Source organism: Salvelinus fontinalis, chromosome 32 (assembly GCF_029448725.1).
Source record: "Salvelinus fontinalis isolate EN_2023a chromosome 32, ASM2944872v1, whole genome shotgun sequence".
In the NCBI taxonomy this organism is placed as follows: Eukaryota; Metazoa; Chordata; class Actinopteri; order Salmoniformes; family Salmonidae; genus Salvelinus; species Salvelinus fontinalis.
Genome location: NC_074696.1, coordinates 19,370,326 through 19,389,667, shown reverse-complemented (window position 1 = coordinate 19,389,667; position 19,342 = coordinate 19,370,326). Strand labels below are relative to the sequence as shown.

Below are 19,342 nucleotides of genomic sequence, written 5' to 3'. Positions count from 1 at the left end.
TCAGTCCACCACATGGCTCTGGGGTTCTGGGTTTTGGGTATGTGAGTGTGATGCTATCGGGGCCTTATCGGGGGTGTGGGCCTGAGTTCCCTTGGCTGTTCCCACCGTGGCGTGGCCGTGGTGCACCCCCAGCCACAGTCATTAGGCTCTACTGGGACCTGGTCTGTGCGTGCAGAGCTCCACGTCTCCATCTCTCTCTCGCTCCCACCCCCACCCTCTGTGACCCCCACCGACCGGCCTGATTGATTCCGTATGTGAGGCGGGGCCACTGTTTTGGTTTGGAACGTCATCGCTGTGGTTACCGCCCCCCCACGCCCTCATTTCTTAGGGCAGGGCTGATTACAACATTCACTTCAATGAAATGAATGCAACTCGTTCTGTGGTCTGCTACATGGAATATACACAATATATGTAAGAGTATGTGAACACCCCTTCAAATTAGTGGATTCAGCAACACCTGTTGGTGACAGGTGTATATGATCGAGCACACAGCCATGCCATCTCCATAGACAAACATTGTCAGTAGAATGGCCTTACTGAGGAGCTGGGAGACTTTCAACGTAACACCGTCATAGGATGCCACCTTTCCAACGACTCAGTTTGTCAAATGTATGTCCTAATAGAGCTGCCCCGGACAACTGTAAGGGATGGTATAGTGATGTGGAAATGCTGAGTCCCACAAAACACCAGTCTCAACATCAACAGTGAAGAGGCGACTCCGGGATGGTGGCCTTCTAGGCAGAGTTGCAAAGAAAAAGCCATATCTCAGACTGGCCAATAAAAAGAAAAGATGAAGATGGGCAAAGAACACAGACACTGGACAGAGGAACTCTGCCTAGAAGGCCATCATCGCGGAGTTGCCTCTTCACTGTTGACGTTGAGACTGGTGTTTTGCGGGTACTATTTAATGAAGCTGCCAGTTGAGGACTTGTGAGGCATCTGTTTCTCAAACTAGACACTCTAATGTACTTGTCTTCTTACTCAGTTGTTCACCGGGGCCTCCCACTCCTCTTTCTATTCTGGTTAGAGTCAGTTTGCACTGTTCTGTGAAGGGAGTAGTACACAGTGTTGTACAAGAGCTTCAGTTTCTTGGCAACTTCTCGCATGGAATAGCCTTCTTTTCTCAGAACAAGAATAGACTGACAAGTTTCAGAAGAAAGGTATTTTTGAGCCTGTAATCGAACCCACAAATGCTGATGCTCCAGATACTTAACTAGTCTAAAGAAGGACAGTTTTAATGCTTCTTTAATCAGAACAACAGTTTTCAGCTGTGCTAACATAATTGTTAAATAGTTTTCTAGTGATTAATTACTATTTTAAAATGATTAACTTGGATTAGCTAACACAACGTGCCATTGGAACACAGGAGTCATGGTTGCTGATAATGGGCCTCTGTACGCCTATATAGATATTCCATAAAAAATCTGCCATTTCCAGCTACAACAGTCATTTACAACAATAACAATGTCTACACTGTATTTCGGATCAATTTTATGTTATTTTTATGGACAAAAAATGTGCTTTTCTTTCAAAAACAAGAACATTTCTAAGTGACCAAACTTATGAACGGTAGTGTAGATCTTTGTGTATAGACTGTCAGATGATCTTTGTGTATAGATTGTAAGATGATATTTGTGTATAGACTGTCAGATGATATTTGTGTATAGACAGTCAGATGATCTTTCCACCAGCCATACTGCTAGTTCTGTGCATGATTTCCTGCAAGACAGGAATGTCAGTGTTGGGGCGGCAGGGTAGCCTAGTGGTTAGAGCATTGGGCTAGTAACCCAAAGGTTGCAAGTTCAAATCCCCGAGCTGACAAGGTACAAATCTGTCGTTCTGCCCCTGAACAAGGCAGTTAACCCACTGTTCCTAGGCCGTCATTGAAAATAAGAGTTTGTTCTTAACTGACTTGCCTAGTTAAATAAAGGTTAAATGTAAGTTGCTCTGGATAAGAGCGTCTGCAAAATGACTTAAATGTAAATGTATAGACAGTCAGATGATATTTGTGTATAGGCTGTCAGATGATCTTTGTGTATAGACAGTCAGATGATATTTGTGTATAGACAGTCAGATGATCTTTGTTTATAGACTGTCAGATGATCTTTGTATATAGACTGAGAGTGAGTTGATGTCTGGGAGTAAACTGAGCTATCTGATCTCTGCTCTACTGAATATATAAACTCAGCCTAAAAAGAAACGTCTCTTTTTCAGGACCCTGTCTTTCAAAGATAATTCGTAAAAATCCAAATAACTTCACACATCTTCATTGTAAAGGGTTTAAACACTGTTTCCCATGCTTGTTCAATGAACCATAAACAATTAATGAACATGCACCTGTGGAACGGTCGTTAAGACACTAACAGCTTACAGACGGTAGGCAATTAAGGTCACAGTTATGAAAACTTAGGACACTAAAAATGCCTTTCTACTGACTCTGAAAAACACCACAAGAAAGATGCCCAGGGTCCCTGCTCATCTGCGTTAACGTGCCTTAGGCATGCTGCAAGGAGGCATAAGAACTGCAGATGTGGCCAGGGCAATAAACTGCCATGTCCGTATTGTGAGATGCCTAAGACAGCGCTACAGGGAGACAGGACGGACAGTTGATCATTCTCGCAGTGTCAGACCACGTGTAACAACACCTGCACAGGATCGGTACATCTGAACATCACGCTTGCGGGACAGGTACAGGATGGCAACAAAAACTGCCCGAGTTACACCAGGAATGCACAATCCCTCCTTCAGTGCTGACTGTCCGCAATAGGCTGAGAGAGGCTGGACTGAGTGTTTGTACGCCTGTTGTAAGGCAGGACCTCATCAGACATCAATGGCAACAATGTCGCCTATGGGCTGGACCAGACAGGACTGGCAAAAAGTGCTCTTCACTGACGAGTCGCGCGCGGGTTTTGTCTCACCAGGGGTGATGGTCGGATTTGCGTTTATCGTTAAAGGAATGAGCTTTACATCGAGTCTTGTACTCTGGAGCGGGATCGATTTGGAGGTGGAGGGTCCGTCATGGTGTCTCACAGCATCATCAGACTGAGCTTGTTGTCATTGCAGGCAATCTCAACGCTGTACGTTACAGGGAAGACATCCTCCTCCCTCATGTGGTACACTTCCTGCAGGCTCATCCTGACATGACCCTCCAGCATGACAATGCCACCAGCCATACTGCTAGTTCTGTGCGTGATTTCCTGCAAGACAGGAATGTCAGTGTTCGGCCATGGCCAGCGAAGATCCCGGATCTCAATCCTATTGAGCACGTCTGGGACCTGTTTGATTGCCCGACGAGACGGCCTACAGGGAGGAGGTGAGGGCCCTCGGAGTGTGGTGTCAGGAAAATAACCTCACACTCAACGTCAACAAAACAAAGCAGATGATTGTGGACTTCAAGAAACAGCAGAGGGAGCACCCCCCTATCCACATCGACGGGACAGTAGTGGAGAAGGTGGAAAGTTTTAAGTTCCTCGGTGTACACATCACGGACAAACTGAATTGGTCCACCCACACAGACAGCGTTGTGAAGAAGGCGCAGCAGCGCCTCTTCAACCTCAGGAGGCTGAAGAAATTTGGCTTGTCACCAAAAGCACTCACAAACTTCTACAGATGCACAATCGAGAGCATCCTATCGGGCTGTATCACCGCCTGGTACGGCAACTGCTCCGCCCACAACCGTAAGGCTCTCCAGAGGGTAGTGAGGTCTGCACAACGCATCACCGGGGGCAAACTACCTGCCCTCCAGGACACCTACACCACCCGATGTCACAGGAAGGCCATAAAGATCATCAAGGACAACAACCACCCAAGCCACTGCCTGTTCACCCCGCTATCATCCAGAAGGCGAGGTCAGTACAGGTGCATCAAAGCAGGGACCGAGAGACTGAAAAACAGCTTCTATCTCAAGGCCATCAGACTGTTAAACAGCCACCACTAACATTTAGCGGCCGCTGCCAACATACTGACTCAACTCCAGCCACTTAATAATGGGAATTGATGGAAATTATGTAAAAATGTACCACCAGCCACTTTAAACAATGCCACTTAATATAGTGTTTACATACCCTACATTACTCATCTCATATGTATATGTATATACTGTACTCTATATCATCTACTGCATCTTGCCATCTTTATGTAATACATGTATCACTAGCCACTTTAAACTATGCCACTTTATGTTTACATACCCTACATTACTCATCTCATATGTATATACTGTACTCTATACCATCTACTGCATCTTGCCTATGCCGTTCTGTACCATCACTCATTCATATATCTTTATGTACATATTCTTTATCCCTTTACACTTGTGTGTATAAGGTAGTAGTTGTGGAATTGTTAGGTTAGATTACTTGTTGATTATTACTGCATTGTCGGAACTAGAAGCACAAGCATTTCGCTACACTCGCATTAACATCTGCTAACCATGTGTATGTGACAAATAACATTTGATTTGATTTGATTTGATTGGAGGGTGAGGGCTAGGGCCATTCCCCCCCAGAAATGTCTGGGAACTTGCAGGTACCTTGGTGGAAGAGTGGGGTAACATATCACAGCAAGAACTGGCAAATCTGGTGCAGTCCATGAGGAGGAGATGCACTACAGTACTTAATGCAGCTGGTGGCCACGCCAGATACAGACTGTTACTTTTGATTTTGACCCCCCTTTGTTCAGGGACACATTATTACATTTCTGTTAGTCACATGTCTGTGGAACTTGTTCAGTTTATGTCTCAGTTGTTGAATCTTGTTATGTTCATACAAATATTTACACAATTTGTTGAAAATAAATGCAGTTGGGGCCTCCTGGTTGGCGCAGTGGTCTAGGGCACTGCATCGCAGCGCTAGCTGCACCACCTGGGTTCGCCAGGCTCTGCGGCAGCCGGCCGCGATCGGGAGGTCCGTGGGGCGACGCACAATTGGCCTAGCGTCGTCTGGGTTAGGGAGGGTTTGGCCGGTAGGGATATCCTTGTCTCATCGCGCACCAGCGACTCCTGTGGCGAGCTGAGCGCAGTGCGCGCTAACCAAGGGAGCCAGGTGCACAGTGTTTCCTCCGACACATTGGTGCGGCTGGCTTCCGGGTTGGAGGCGCGCTGTGTTAAGAAGCAGTGCGGCTTGGTTGGGTTGTGTTTCGGAGGACGCATGGCTTTCGACCTTTGTCTCTCCCGAGCCCGTACGGGAGTTGTAGCGATGAGACAAGATAGTAATTACTAGCAATTGGATACCATGAAAATTGGGGAGAAAAGGGTAAAATGTATTAAAAAATAATAATAAATAAATAAATAATTATAAACGCAGTTGACAGTGAGAGGATGTTTCTTTTTTTGCTGAGTTTATGTGTGTCATGACACAGCCAGGGCAGTGTCCTTGAATAAGCTGGTCACTCAATACCAGATACCAGCCCTGGGCAAAAGTAGTGCACTAAATAGGGAAATAGAATGTCATTTGGGATGTAACCCAAGCCAGTTATCAACCTGTTCATTATGTACCTAACACTTCCCCTACTGTACACTTTCTGTCTGTCTAAAGAACAGATTAAGTCAATTCAATAAGGCTTTGTAAACAGGAAATACATGTGGGAACTAATTTAAGGGGATTATCTCAAACACTGTATTTGTGTATAGGACGTTGGACTTGTGGGAAAGAGAGATTTTTTTATCAACTGGGATCACCTGTATAAATCAAAGATAAATAAAGTGGGAGTATCCATCACACTCCTCTTCTCTCCTCTCATTTCCTCTTCTCTTCTCTCCCCTTTGTCTGCTCTTCTTTCCTCTCCTCTCATTTCCTCTTCTCTCCTCTGCTCTCCTCTCCTCTTCGTCTCCTCCTCTCCTCTCCTTCTCTCCTGTAACAGAGGAGTTCATCATTGCGGCCCAGAGGTTTGGTCAGGTGACTCCGATGGAGGTGGACATCCTGTTCCAACTGGCCGACCTCTCTGAGTCCCGGGGGTGAGTCACACACACCCCCCCACACACACACATACACACACAGATGACAAGGCTAGGCCTAAAATAGATAGCCCTATTCAGTTTAATAGCTTAATTACAGTTGCGTTCAAGATACATAATTATGCAAAACAGATCATACGTGATAAGCCCTCTCAACCTCAGTTTTAAATCATTGAATTCCAGCAATATTGAATGAAGCTTCATATTAGGGGAAACATTTTCCCACAGTCATTGATACTGCATAGTGTAGTCCATTCCTCTGATTGTATTTCCACATTAGCATGTACTGTTGTAGTTAATACTAGTTTTCAGTTTATTGGGTCTCACTAGCCTGTCCCATTAATCCATGTGGTTGTCATTGGATCACTGGAGCTCGTCATACCCGGTCGTTCTTCTTCCAAAATGTCTCCTTTCACTGCAGCCTGATCAAATGAGCCAGACATGACTCTTCTGAATCCCCTTTCACTCAAATAAGCCTTCAAAACTCAGCATTTGTCTGAGGAAGAGGAGACACATACACAAGAGCATACACACACACAGGGGAAGGGGAGTCCACACGGAACGCCAGCGGTTCTTCTAACTGTACACGGCTCACGTTCCCATTTCTCTTGCTCCATAGGGTCGACCGGCAGCGTAGAGTGCCAGTAATTTGTGCCCTCTCTGAGCACCTGATTATTATTTATGGGCAATGGGATACTTTAATAGTCTCCCCAGCCTCTGATTGGAGATGCAGGAGATAATTGTTCCCAATAATCGGAGGGGATTGAGCTGCTCCCATATCTGGGAACGTCACAGAGATGTTATGTGGACGCTGGGGCGCATGCACAGAGTTGGAGAGGTCCCCAGAATCACGGACAAATGTTTTTGTTTTGTTTGGATGCAGCGAGGGAAAGAGAGAATGAGGGAGAGGGATGTAGTTGGTCATTGATATTGTTGAATATCAAGTATCGTTGAAAATCTTACCAGGGTCAGAAGGAAAAAGTCCGAAGCATTTAAATGGTAGAACCGTTTGAAACTTTCCCCTCTCTCCTCCTCTCTTCCAGCCGTGTTGGTCTGTTGGACATTGACAGGATTGCTCCACTAGAGGAAGGGGCCCTCCCATACAACCTGGTGGAGGTCCAGAGACAGGTAAAAAATGAGAGAAAGAAGGGAAAAATGAGAGAAGAGAAGACTTGCTGATGGTTTTAGCATCTTTTTTCACCTTCAGAGATATAGGCTGTGATTCAATTCAAAGCTCTATAGCGCCTTGGACTATAGCATACTTTTAAAGGTAATTTACAGTTGAGCCGACATGCGCAGCATTTGCCATGAATGCGATCTGTACAAATGCCTTTAAAAGGTGCATTGTGGGCTGTTTAGTGGCCTGCACTATAGAGCACCTTGGATTGAATCCCGGCCATAGTTATTCTCTAACTGTAGTCTAGAAACATGTCCTGTTAATGGTCACAGCCTTTAAGTTCACTGGTGATGTTGGGTTTTTCTATGATTACTTCCATTACTGAATATATATCAGCAATACACTAGGACAGACTTATCCAACATGAAACATAAGAAACTGAAGAAATGTTTTTATCTTTCTAAATCCCCACATACCAGTCCGATTTCCAGCCCACTTGTTCTGTTTGTGTCAGATTCTCAAATGACAGGAGAACACAACTTCTAAAAGTGTGTCTTTGATTGGATCTCTCCAGAGAAAGAAATACAATTAGATATCAGAAACCTCTCTATGACAGTATACTGTATCTTTGTCAAAAATGTTTTTAAACCCTGTTCATTTAAGACTAACTCCAGCTGTTTAAATAAGTTACAGTGCCTTCAAAAAGTATTCACACCCCTTGACTTTTTCCACATTTTGTTGTGTTACAAATTGGGATAAAAATGTACTTTGTTTTTGAATTTGTTTTTATGTACACAAAATGCTCTGTAATGTCAAAGTGTAAGAGAAAAATTCAAAAATAAAACACTAATATATGTTGATTAGATAAGTATTCAACCCTGTGAGTCAATACGTGTTAGAATCACCTTTGGCAGCGATTACAGCTGTGAGTCTTTTGGGTAAGTCTCTAAGGCCCCAATTGCGACCTGAGTTAAGCACACTTAAATGGAACGTTATTCCCTTTTTATGCAGTTTTCTCTCTATGCATATTCTGACCTTGAACTTAAGCACGAGAATAGAATGCTATTCACCCACTATTTGTTTCGGGTGGAGATCTCAGAAATGAAGGTTTGGCGGAGGTGTGTCTACAGATAAGCCATATTCTGACCATGACTTAATTCCACCACCTTTACGTGTGAGGAAACCATGAGAATGGTCGGGTGAACCTACCAGTTCCAAGTGGAAAAAGCATCTACTTAATTTTTTCAGATAGAAATAACAGCATTCTCCATGACCTATCATTTATAAATGAATAAGAGCTATTGATAAGAGCTAGGTAAATTATTAATCCGTTTGGGTAAATAATAAATACACAAACAATAGTTTTAGATGATTTTTCTTATGATTCCTGGAGACGAATGTGAAACCAGCCATATGGAAGCAAACTGAAAATCATATCAACATGGCATGGCAGCCCCTTTTCTACAGTGAAATAGTCTATAAATAGCTGTTCCGTTATTCAGAATTTTAATTGTGTACCCTCATAATTTTCCTGGATGAAATTAGGACACCCAAGCTATAGGCTTCTATAGGGCTGAAACAATTTGTAGCTTACATTTTGCATCATTCCATTCCATTAACGTTTCTTTCCTCTGTTACGTCTGCTAATTTGGGATAATGTAGCCTACTTGAATCATTATGGAACTCCGACAACACGTAGCTGGTTAAACCTGGAGCCTGGCGCATGGTTCACGATGACTGGAGCGTTGTCATACAGTTCCATGATTAGTGAGGATTAGCGTAGATTCATAGAACTACTGTTCAACCCCTATTGTACATCCTTTTCCACCTTCCAATATTTCATGGTTTGAACTTGAATATGACAACTTTCAGAATGAATCAAACCACTGTATTTTTTATTCAGCAATATATTTTCTACGTAAAGGCTCTCCAAAACATTTTGTTTAATCATTCATACCCCCCTTCCTAGCCCTAAAATGTGCCTAAATAATCTAAAAGATTTTTTAAATCTACCAGTTGGTGCTGAAACTGAGATGAAGATGCATAGATGGCATTCTTTCATTGATTCCTATTTTCTGAACCCCTTCTCTCAATGTGTTCTATTGACTCTGTCGACCAAATTATAATTAAAGGTACACCTTATTTAAAGGGATGGCTTAAGATCAAGGTACTGAAAACCCTATATAATGAAAACTCCACGAGAAAATCTGTTGGCCAGTAAGTGGGAGGGTTTTCAATGGTTGAATTACATTTATTCAGCGTGTGCAAGGTAACCTCGCCTGCAAAGCCCGTTATGCACCTGCATAAGGTAAGTCTGAATACCAACTACTAAGAAGTGCGTAGGAAAGGCATGCATAAGAAAGGCGTAATTTCCTAAATTGGAATCTGTCCCTGGAAGCTTTGGACACCTTGATTGTACAATATTTGGCCTGATTTGTTTTTTTTAAGTCTTCAAGCTCTGTCAAGTTTGTTGTAGATCATTGCTGGACAGCCATTTTCAAGTCTTGCCTAGATTTTCAAGATGATTTAATTTAAAACTGTAACTAGGCCACTCAGGAACATTCAACGTCGTCTTGGTAAGCAACTCCAGTGTACACTGAGTATAGAAAACATTAAGAACACCTGCTCTTTCCATTACATAGACTGACCAGGTGAATCCAGGTGAAAGCTATGAACCCTTATTGATGTCTCTTGTTAAATGCACTTCAATCAGTGTAGATGAAGGTGAGGAGACAGGTTAAAGAAGGATTTTTAAGCCTTGAGACATGGATTGTGTATTTGTTGCATTCATAGGGTTTTGTGAGACTTCATTGATGTCACTTGTTAAATGCACTTCAATCAGTGTAGAGCAAGGGGAGAAGACAAGTTAAAGAAGGATTTTTAAGCATTGAGACATGGATTGTGTATTTGTGCCATTCATAAGTTTTGTTAGACTTCAGTGGGGCTTTTGACATTATCGATCATAGTCTGTTGCTGGAAAAACTTATGTGTTATGGCTTTACACCCCCTACTATAATGTGGATAAAGAGTTACCTGTCTAACTTTAATCTTTAATAAAATATGATAAAATGGCGCCAGGAGAAATGGCAGCAGTTTTACAGGCGCCCAACCAATTGTGCTATTATGTTTTTTTCGCGTTATTTGTAACTTATTTTGTACATAATGTTTCTGCAACCGTATCTTACGGCAAAAAAGAGCTTCTGGATATCAGGACAGCGATCACTCACCTCGGACTAGACAAAGATTTTTTCTTCAACAAGCAGGACGCACAGGGCATTCTCCGAACACCCGACAAGGCCAACATCCTAGTTATTTGCAAGAGGAAGAGACATAGGTACAGAGGACACAGAGCGGGGTGCCTTGTAAGGATCCGCAGAAGGCGAGTGGGAAAGCTGCCGTTACCGTCAATATTACACGCCAACGTGCAATCATTGGACAATAAATTAGACGAGGTACGATCACAAATTTCCTACCAACGGGACATCAAAAATTGTAATATCTTATGTTTCACGGAATCATGGCTGAATGATGACATGGATATTCAGCTAGTGGGATATACGCTGCACCGGTGGTCTGTGCATATTTGTAAACAACAGCTGGTGCACAAAATCTAAGGAATTCTCTAGATTTTGCTCACCTGAAGTAGAGTATCTTGTGATAAAATGCAGACCACTCTATTTGCCTAGAGAGTTTTCAGCTATACTTTTCGTGGCTGTTGATTTACCACCACAGACGGGTGCTGTATAAGGAAATAAGCAAACAAGAAACCGCTAACCCAGAGGCGGCGCTCCTAGTGGCCGGAGACTTTAATGCAGGGAAACTTAAATAAGTTCCACTTAATTTCTATTAACATATTAAATGTGCAATCAGAGGGAAAAAAACTCTAGACCACCTGTACTCCACACACAGAGACGCGTACAAAGCTCTCCCTCGCCCTCCATTTGGCAAATTTGACCATAATTATATCCTCCTGATTCCTGCTTACAAGCAAAAATTAAAGCAGGAAGCCCCAGTGACTCGGTCTATAAAAAAGTGGTCAGGTGAAGCAGATGCTAAACTACAGGACTGTTTTGCTAGCACAGACTCTAATATGTTCTGGGATTCTCCCGATGGCATTGAGGATTACACCACATCAGTCACTGGCTTCATCAACAAGTGCATCGATGACGTCATCCCCACAATGACTGTACGTACATACCCCAAACAGAAGCCATGGATTACAGGTAACATTCGCACTGAGCTAAAGGGTAGAGCTGCCGCTTTCAAGGAGCGGGACTCTAACCCGGAAGCTTATAAGAAATCCCGCTATGCCCTCCGACAAACCATCAAATAGGCAAAGCGTCAATACAGGACTAAGATCGAATCGTACTACACCGGCTCTGATGCTCGTCGGCTGTGGCAGCGCTTGCCAACTATTACAGACTACAAAGGGAAGCACAGCCGAGAGCTGCCTAGTGACACAAGCCTACCAGACGAGTTAAATAACTTCTATGCTCGCTTCGAGGCAAGTAACACTGAAACATGTATGAGAGCATCAGCTGTTCCGGACGACTGTGTGATCACGTTCTCCGCAGCCACTGCTACTCCCTGTTCACTCATGCCTCCACGGCCAGGCACGACTCCAACACCATCATTAAGTTTGTCGATCACCGACAACATTGAGACAGCCTATAGGGAGGAGGTCAGAGACCTAACCGTCAGGTGCAAGGACAACAACCTCTCCCTCAACATGATCAAGACAAAGGAGGTGATTGTGGACTACAGGAAAAGGAGGACCTAGCACGCCCCCATTCTCATCAACGGGGCCGTTGTGGAGCAGGTTGAGAGCTTCAAGTTCATTGGTATCCACATCACTAACAAACTAACATGGTCCAAGCACATTAAGACAGTTACAACTGCTCGGCCTCTGACCGCAAGGCACTACAGAGGGTAGTGCGTACGGCCCAGTACATCACCGGGGCCAAGCTTCCTGCCTTCCAGGACCTCTATACCACGCGATGTCAGAGGAAGGCCCTAAAAATTGTCAAAGACTCCAGCCACCCTAGTCTTAGACTGTTCTCTCTGCTACCGCATAGCAAGCGGTACTGGAGTGCCAAGTCTAGGTCCAAGAGGGTTCTTAACAGCTTCTGCCCCCAAGCCATAAGACTCTTGACCATCTAATCAACTGGTTACCCAGACTATTTGCATAGCCCCCCCCCCCCCCCCCTCTACGCTGCTGCTACTCTCTGTTATTATCTATGCATAGTCACTTTAATAACTCTACCTACATGTACATATTACCTCAATTACCTCGACACCGGTGCCCCCACACATTGACTCTGTACCCCCTGTATACAGCCCCGCTATTGTTATTTACTGCTGCTCTTTACATATTTGTTTTTCTTATCTCCTACTTTTTGGGGGGTATTTTCTTAAAACTGCATTGTTGGTTAAGGGCTTGTAAGTAAGCATTTCACTGTAAGGTCTACACCTGTTGTATTCAGTTCATGTGACAAATACAACAGGTGTAGACCTGTTTAGGTGTAGATCTATTTGATTTGATTTTAAACATAATCCAGGTAGAATCAGGAATTCCCCAGGGCAGCTGTCTAGGCCCTTTACTTAAAATCTTTACTAACGACATGCCACTGGATTTGCGTAAAGCTATTGTGTCTATGTATGTGGATGACTCAATACTATACACGTCAGCTACTACAGTGATTAAAATGACTGCAACACTTAACAAAGCGCTGCAGTTAGTTTCAGAATGGGTGGCAAGGAATACGTTGGTCCTAACTATTTCAAAAACTTAAAGCATTGCATTTGGGACAAAGCATTCACTAAACCCTAAACCTCAACTAAATCTTATAATGAATAATGTGGAAATTGAGCAAGTTGAGGTGACTACACTCTTCGTAGTAACCCTGGATTGTAAACTGTCATGGTCAAAACATATTCATACAAAAGTAGCTAAGATGGGGAGAAGTCTATCCACAATAAATCGCTGCTCTGCGTTCGTAACAGCACTATCAAGAAGGCAAGTCCTACAGGCCCTAGTTTTTTTGCAATTACCTGGACTACTGTTCAGTCGTGTGGTCAGGTTGCACAAAGAGGGACTTAGGAAAATTGCAATTGGCTCAGAACAGGGCAGCACGGTTGGCCCTTGGATGTACACAGAGAGCTAACATTAATAATATCCATGTCAATCTCTCCTGGCTCAAAGTGGAGGAGAGATTGACTTCATCACTACTTGTATTTGTAAGAGGTATTGACATGTTAAATTCACCGAGCTGTCTGTTTGAACTATTGGCACACAGCTCAGACACCCATACATACCCCACAAGACATGCCACCAAATGTCTCTTCACAGCCCCCAAGTCCAGAACAGACTATGGGAGGTGCACAGTACTACCTAGAGCCATGCCTACTTGGAACACTAGGGTTAGGGTTAGGGTACAGCTTATGGAACAGCAGGGACTGTGAAGAGACACAAACACAGGCACAGATACATGCATACACACACGATAACATATGCACTATACACACACGTACACATGGATGGTGTGTTGTAGATATGTGATAGTAGAGTAGGGGCTTTAGGGCACACATTTAATGTGTTGTGAAATTTGTATTGTAATGTTTTTAAAATTGTATAACTCCCTTAATTTTGCTGGGCCCCAGGAAGAGTAGCTGCTGCCTTGGCAATAATAAATACAAATACAAATGGGCAAGACAAAAGAATTAAGTGTTTTGGAACAGGGTATGGTAGTAGGTGCCAGGTGCAACGGTTTGAGTGTATCAAGAACTGCAAAACTGCTGTTTATTCACGCTCAACAGTTTCCCGTGTGTATCAAGAATGGTCCACCACCCAAAGGACATCCAGCCAACTTGACACAACTGTGGGAAGCAGAGTCAACCTGGGCCAGCATCCCTTTGGAACGCTTTCGAAAACTTGTAAAGTCCATGCCCTGGTCTGAGGGCAAAAGGGGGGTGGGCGTGCAACTCAATATTAGGAAGATGTTCTTAATGTTTGTTGTACTCAGTGTATATTTGGGCTTGAGTTTTAGGTTTTTGTCCTGCTGAAAGGTGAATTTGTCTCCCAGAGTCAATTGGAAAGCAGAAAACCAGGTTTTCCTCTAGGATTTTGCCTGTGTTTAGTTCTATTCCTGTTTCTTTTTATCCCCCCCAAAACTCCCTAGTCCTTGCCGATGACGAGTATATCCATAACATGATGCAGCCACCACCATACTTGAAAATATGAAGAGTAGTACTCAGTGATTTGTTATATTGGATTTGCCCCAAACATAATGCTTTGTATTCAGGACAAAAAGTAAATGTATTTTCCCATTTTTATGCAGTATTACTTTAGTGCCTAATTGCAGACAGGATGCATGTTTTGGAATATTTTTATTCTGTCAAAACTTTTCACTCTGTCATTTAGGTTAGTGTTGTGGAGTAACTATATGTACAATGTTGTTGATCCATCATCAGTTTTCTCCTATCACAGCCATTAAACTGTGATAGGAGAAACTGTGGTGAAATCCCTGAGCAGTTTTCTTCCTCTCTGGCAACTGAGTTAGGAAGGATGCCTTTAACTTTGTAGTGACTGGGTGTATTGATACACCATCCAAAGCGTAATTAATAACTTCACCATGCTCAAAGATACATTCAGTTTCTGCTTTTTTTTTATATTTACCCGTCTACCAATAGGTGACCTTCTTTGCGAGGCATTAGAAAACCTCCTTGGTCTTTGTGCTTGAATCTGTGCTTGAAATTCACTCCCTTGACTGAGGAACCTTAAAGATGATTGTATGTGTGGGGTACAGTAATGAGGCAGCCATTCAAAAATCATGTTAAACACTATTATTGCACACAGAGTCCATTCAACTTACAGTTGAAGTAAGAAGTTTACATACACTTAGGTTGGAGTCATTAAAACTCGTTTTTCAACCACTCCCACAAATTTCTTGTTAACAAACTATAGTTTGGCAAGTCGGTTAGGACATCTACTTTGTGCATGACACAAGTCACTTTTCCAACAATTGTTTACATACAGATTATTTCACTTATATTTCACTGTATCACAATTCCAGTGGGTCAGAAGTTTACATACACTAAGTTGACTGTGCCGTTAAACAGCTTGGAAAATTTCCCCAAATTATGTCATGGCTTTAGAAGCTTCTGATAGGCTAATTGACATAATTTGAGTCAATTGGAGGTATACCTGTGGATGTATTTCAAGGCCTACCTTCAAACTCAGTGCCTCTTTGCTTGACATCATGGGAAAATCAAAAGAAATCAGCCAAGACATCAGAAAAAATTGTAGACCTCCACAAGTCTGGTTCATCCTTGGGAGCAATTTCCAAATGCCTGAAGGTACCACTTTCATCTGTACAAACAAAAGTATAAACACCATGGGACCACGCAGCCGTCATACCGCTCAGGATGGGGACGCGTTCTGTCTCCTAGAGATGAACGTACTTTGGTGCGAAAAGTGCAAATCAATCCCAGAACAACAGCAAAGGATCTTGTGAAGATGCTGGAGGAAACAGGTACAAAAATATCTATATCCGCAATAAAACGAGTCCTATATCGACATAACCTGAAAGGCCACTCAGCAAGGAAGAAGCCGCTGCTCCAAAACCGCCATAAAAAAGCCAGACTACGGGTTGCAACTGCACATGGGGACAAAGATCACACTTTTTGGAGAAACGTGCTCTGGTCTGATGAAACAAAAATAGAACTGTTTGGCCATAATGACCATCGTTATGTTTGGAGGAAAAAGGGGGAGGCTTGCAAGCCAAAGAACACCATCCCAACCATGAAGCACGGGGGTGGCAGCATCATGTTGTGGGGGTGCTTTGCTGCAGGAGGGACTAGTGCACTTCACAAATAGATGGCATCACGAGGAAGGAAAATTATGTGGACATATTGAAGCAGCATCTCAAGACATCAGTCAGGAAGTTAAAGCTTGGTCGCAAATGGGTTTACCAAATGGACAATGACCCCAAGCATACTTCCAAAATTGTGGCAAAATGGCTTAAGGACAACAAAGTCAAGGTATTGGAGTGGCCATCACAATGCCCTGACCTTAATCCCATAGAAAATTTGTGCCTACAAACCTGACTCAGTTACACCAGCTCTGTCAGGAGGAATGGGCCAAAATTCACCCAACTTATTGTGGGAAGCTTGTGGAAGGCTACCCAACACGTTTGACCCAAGTTAAACAATTTAAAGGCAATGCTACCAAATACTAATTGAGTGTATGTAAACTTTTGACCCACTAGGAATGTGATGAAAGAAATAAAAGCTGAAATAAATCAATCTCTCTACTATTATTCTGACATTTCACATTCTTAAAATAAAGTGGTGATCTTAACTGACCTAAGACAGGGAATTATTACTTGAATTAACTATCATGGAATTGTGAAAAACAGAGTTTAAATGTATTTGGCTAAGGTGTATGTAAACTTCCGACTTCAACTGTGTTATGTGACTTTTTCAGCTAATTTATACTCATGAACCTATTTAGGATGGCCATAACATAGGGTTGACTACTTATTGACTCAAGACATTTCAGCTTTTAATTGTTTATTAATTAAAAATGTAAAAATAAATATATAAAAATCCACTTTGACATTGTGAGGTATTGTGTGTATATCAGTGGCACAAAATGTATATTTAATCCATTTAAAATTCAGGCTGTAACACAACAAAATGTGGGAAGAGTCAAGGGGTGTGAATATTTTCTGAATGCACTGTATCTCAAATATGCTGAGGGGGAAATGAGAAATGACTGAGCGAAGGGGTTTGAAACAAAACAGCTGAGGACGAAACAAAAGGTAAAGAAAAAAGAGGTTGGATGGATGTTTGTTGTTTTCCTCCTGTTAGAAGCTCTGCCTGGTCTGCAGAGTGAGACAGCGTGGCGTTGCGGGGTGATTTCCTCCCTCTCCCCTGACTGCAGCCAGACTAGGCTCCAGGCCGGACCGGAGCAGGGGCCCCGGTTAGAGCCGCCAGTCCCACCACAATGAGACGCTTTGGGCTGTGGTCTGGCCTCCGCGGGCTGCAGGCCAGCTCTCCCTCTGAACCTCCAACCTCCACCCCTCCTCTCTGCCCCTCTCCATCCCCTACGCCCCTGGCTGTGACTCAGAGAAACAGGGAGGGAGGAGGGAAAGGAAGGGGGGGGTCTTCTAGGGGCATTAGGGGCCGACAGAGGGGGGTCAGGGGCACAGATAGTTCCTGACAGGTGGACCTGTTCCATACAGGGGCCCACCTCTCCACCATAGAGGGGCCCACCTCTCCACCTCCTTTAACCAGGGATGAGGGATGAGGGCTGGGCAGGCCCAGCCAGGCGACAGGTACTGTGGAGCAGAATGCTTGGTGTTATGGCTGGCTATCACTGTCTAACAGCAATATTAACACTCAGCTGGTTTTGTGCTCTGATGTGTGCCTATGGCATGGGCAGGGGCTGGGGTGGCAGCCAATGGCATGGGCAGGGGCTTGGGTGGCATCCAATCAAAGCGAGGCTTCTGATTCTGGGTTTGTTCCACTAACTTCCTACCCAATGCTTCTGTGCCTGATTGGAGTTTCTCAAACGAATCTCTGTAATTCAAGAGAGTTTTAACATTCAAATGGATAGGAATCGGTGCTAGAGGGCAATTCATTTAATCACTGTATGCCATCATAAATGTGAATATATAGCCTATAGAGATAATAAAAATTAAATTAAATATCTTGTGGCGTCACATGAGATGACTAAGTACAGCATGTGATGTTGTCTAATCATGTCATGACTCATGACACAGAATAGACAACAGTGTTTTATTCAGCATCGTGATTCCCTGAAGTGAAATCAACGTGACACTTAACATCTTTAAGCTTTTCTAAAGGACAGATGAAATATAGGCATTTAAGTGATTCTGATGACGCATGTAAACTGTCTGACCTGAATTGATGTAGGACTGAATATAAATGAGCTTTCTAATGGGAAATGAGATAGTGTACTGCTCTTGTTACTCTGTGGGAATCAAGATGGGGCTAAAGGCATCCGCATGCTTCCCAGCCGAAAAGATGGGGCTAAAGGCATCCGCATGCTTCCCAGTCAAAAAGATGGGGCTAAAGGCATCCGCATGCTTCCCAGCCGAAAAGATGGGGCTAAAGGCATCCGCATGCTTCCCAGCCGAAAAGATGGGGCTAAAGGCATCCGCATGCTTCCCAGCCGAAAAGATGGGGCTAAAGGCATCCGCATGCTTCCCAGACGAAAAGATGGGGCTAAAGGCATCCGCATGCTTCCCAGACGAAAAGATGGGGCTAAAGGCATCCGCATGCTTCCCAGCCGAAAAGATGGGGCTAAAGGCATCCGCATGCTTCCCAGTCGAAAAGATGGGGCTAAAGGCATCCGCATGCTTCCCAGTCGAAAAGATGGGGCTAAAGGCATCCGCATGCTTCCCAGTCGAAAAGATGGGGCTAAAGGCATCCGCATGCTTCCCAGTCGAAAAGATGGGGCTAAAGGCATCCGCATGCTCCCCAGTCGAAAAGATGGGGCTAAAGGCATCCGCATGCTCCCCAGTCGAAAAGATGGGGCTAAAGGCATCCGCATGTTTCCCAGCCGAAAAGATGGGGCTAAAGGCATCCGCATGCTTCCCAGTCGAAAAGATGGGGCTAAAGGCATCCGCATGCTTCCCAGACGAAAAGATGGGGCTAAAGGCATCCGCATGCTTCCCAGCCGAAAAGATGGGGCTAAAGGCATCCGCATGCTTCCCAGTCGAAAAGATGGGGCTAAAGGCATCCGCATGCTCCCCAGTCGAAAAGATGGGGCTAAAGGCATCCGCATGCTTCCCAGCCGAAAAGATGGGGCTAAAGGCATCCGCATGCTCCCCAGTCGAAAAGATGGGGCTAAAGGCATCCGCATGTTTCCCAGCCGAAAAGATGGGGCTAAAGGCATCCGCATGCTTCCCAGCCGAAAAGATGGGGCTAAAGGCATCCGCATGCTTCCCAGCCGAAAAGATGGGGCTAAAGGCATCCGCATGCTTCCCAGCCGAAACAGTTCAGAAGAGTTTGTGCATATATTATGACAACATTTTGTGATGTTTTTGTTTGTTTTGGACTTCGGTGAGGGTTTGGGCACACATACTGGAGGCAAGCCAAAGTTCTTCGGTGATTGGTCAGCAGTGGGGATTCCTCAATAAAGTGTTTGTTGTCATTCAATGAGTGGCGACTCGTTTTTATGCAATTTATTTTATTGAGAAATACTGCGCCAAACTTCTTACATAAATATAAAATGGTGCGACTAA

At 43.9% G+C, this 19,342-nt stretch overlaps 1 protein-coding gene across 1 annotated transcript in view; it reads left to right on the top strand.

Moving 5' to 3' along the window:
* LOC129830837 (electrogenic aspartate/glutamate antiporter SLC25A13, mitochondrial-like) overlaps nucleotides 1-19,342 on the top strand; it is a 110,559-nt gene that overhangs the window by 42,840 nt on the left and 48,377 nt on the right. The window contains exons 8-9 of the mRNA XM_055893610.1: nucleotides 5,860-5,953; nucleotides 6,997-7,081. Of these exons, the coding sequence (XP_055749585.1) occupies nucleotides 5,860-5,953; nucleotides 6,997-7,081 (179 nt within the window). The remainder of the gene's footprint in view (nucleotides 1-5,859; nucleotides 5,954-6,996; nucleotides 7,082-19,342) is intronic.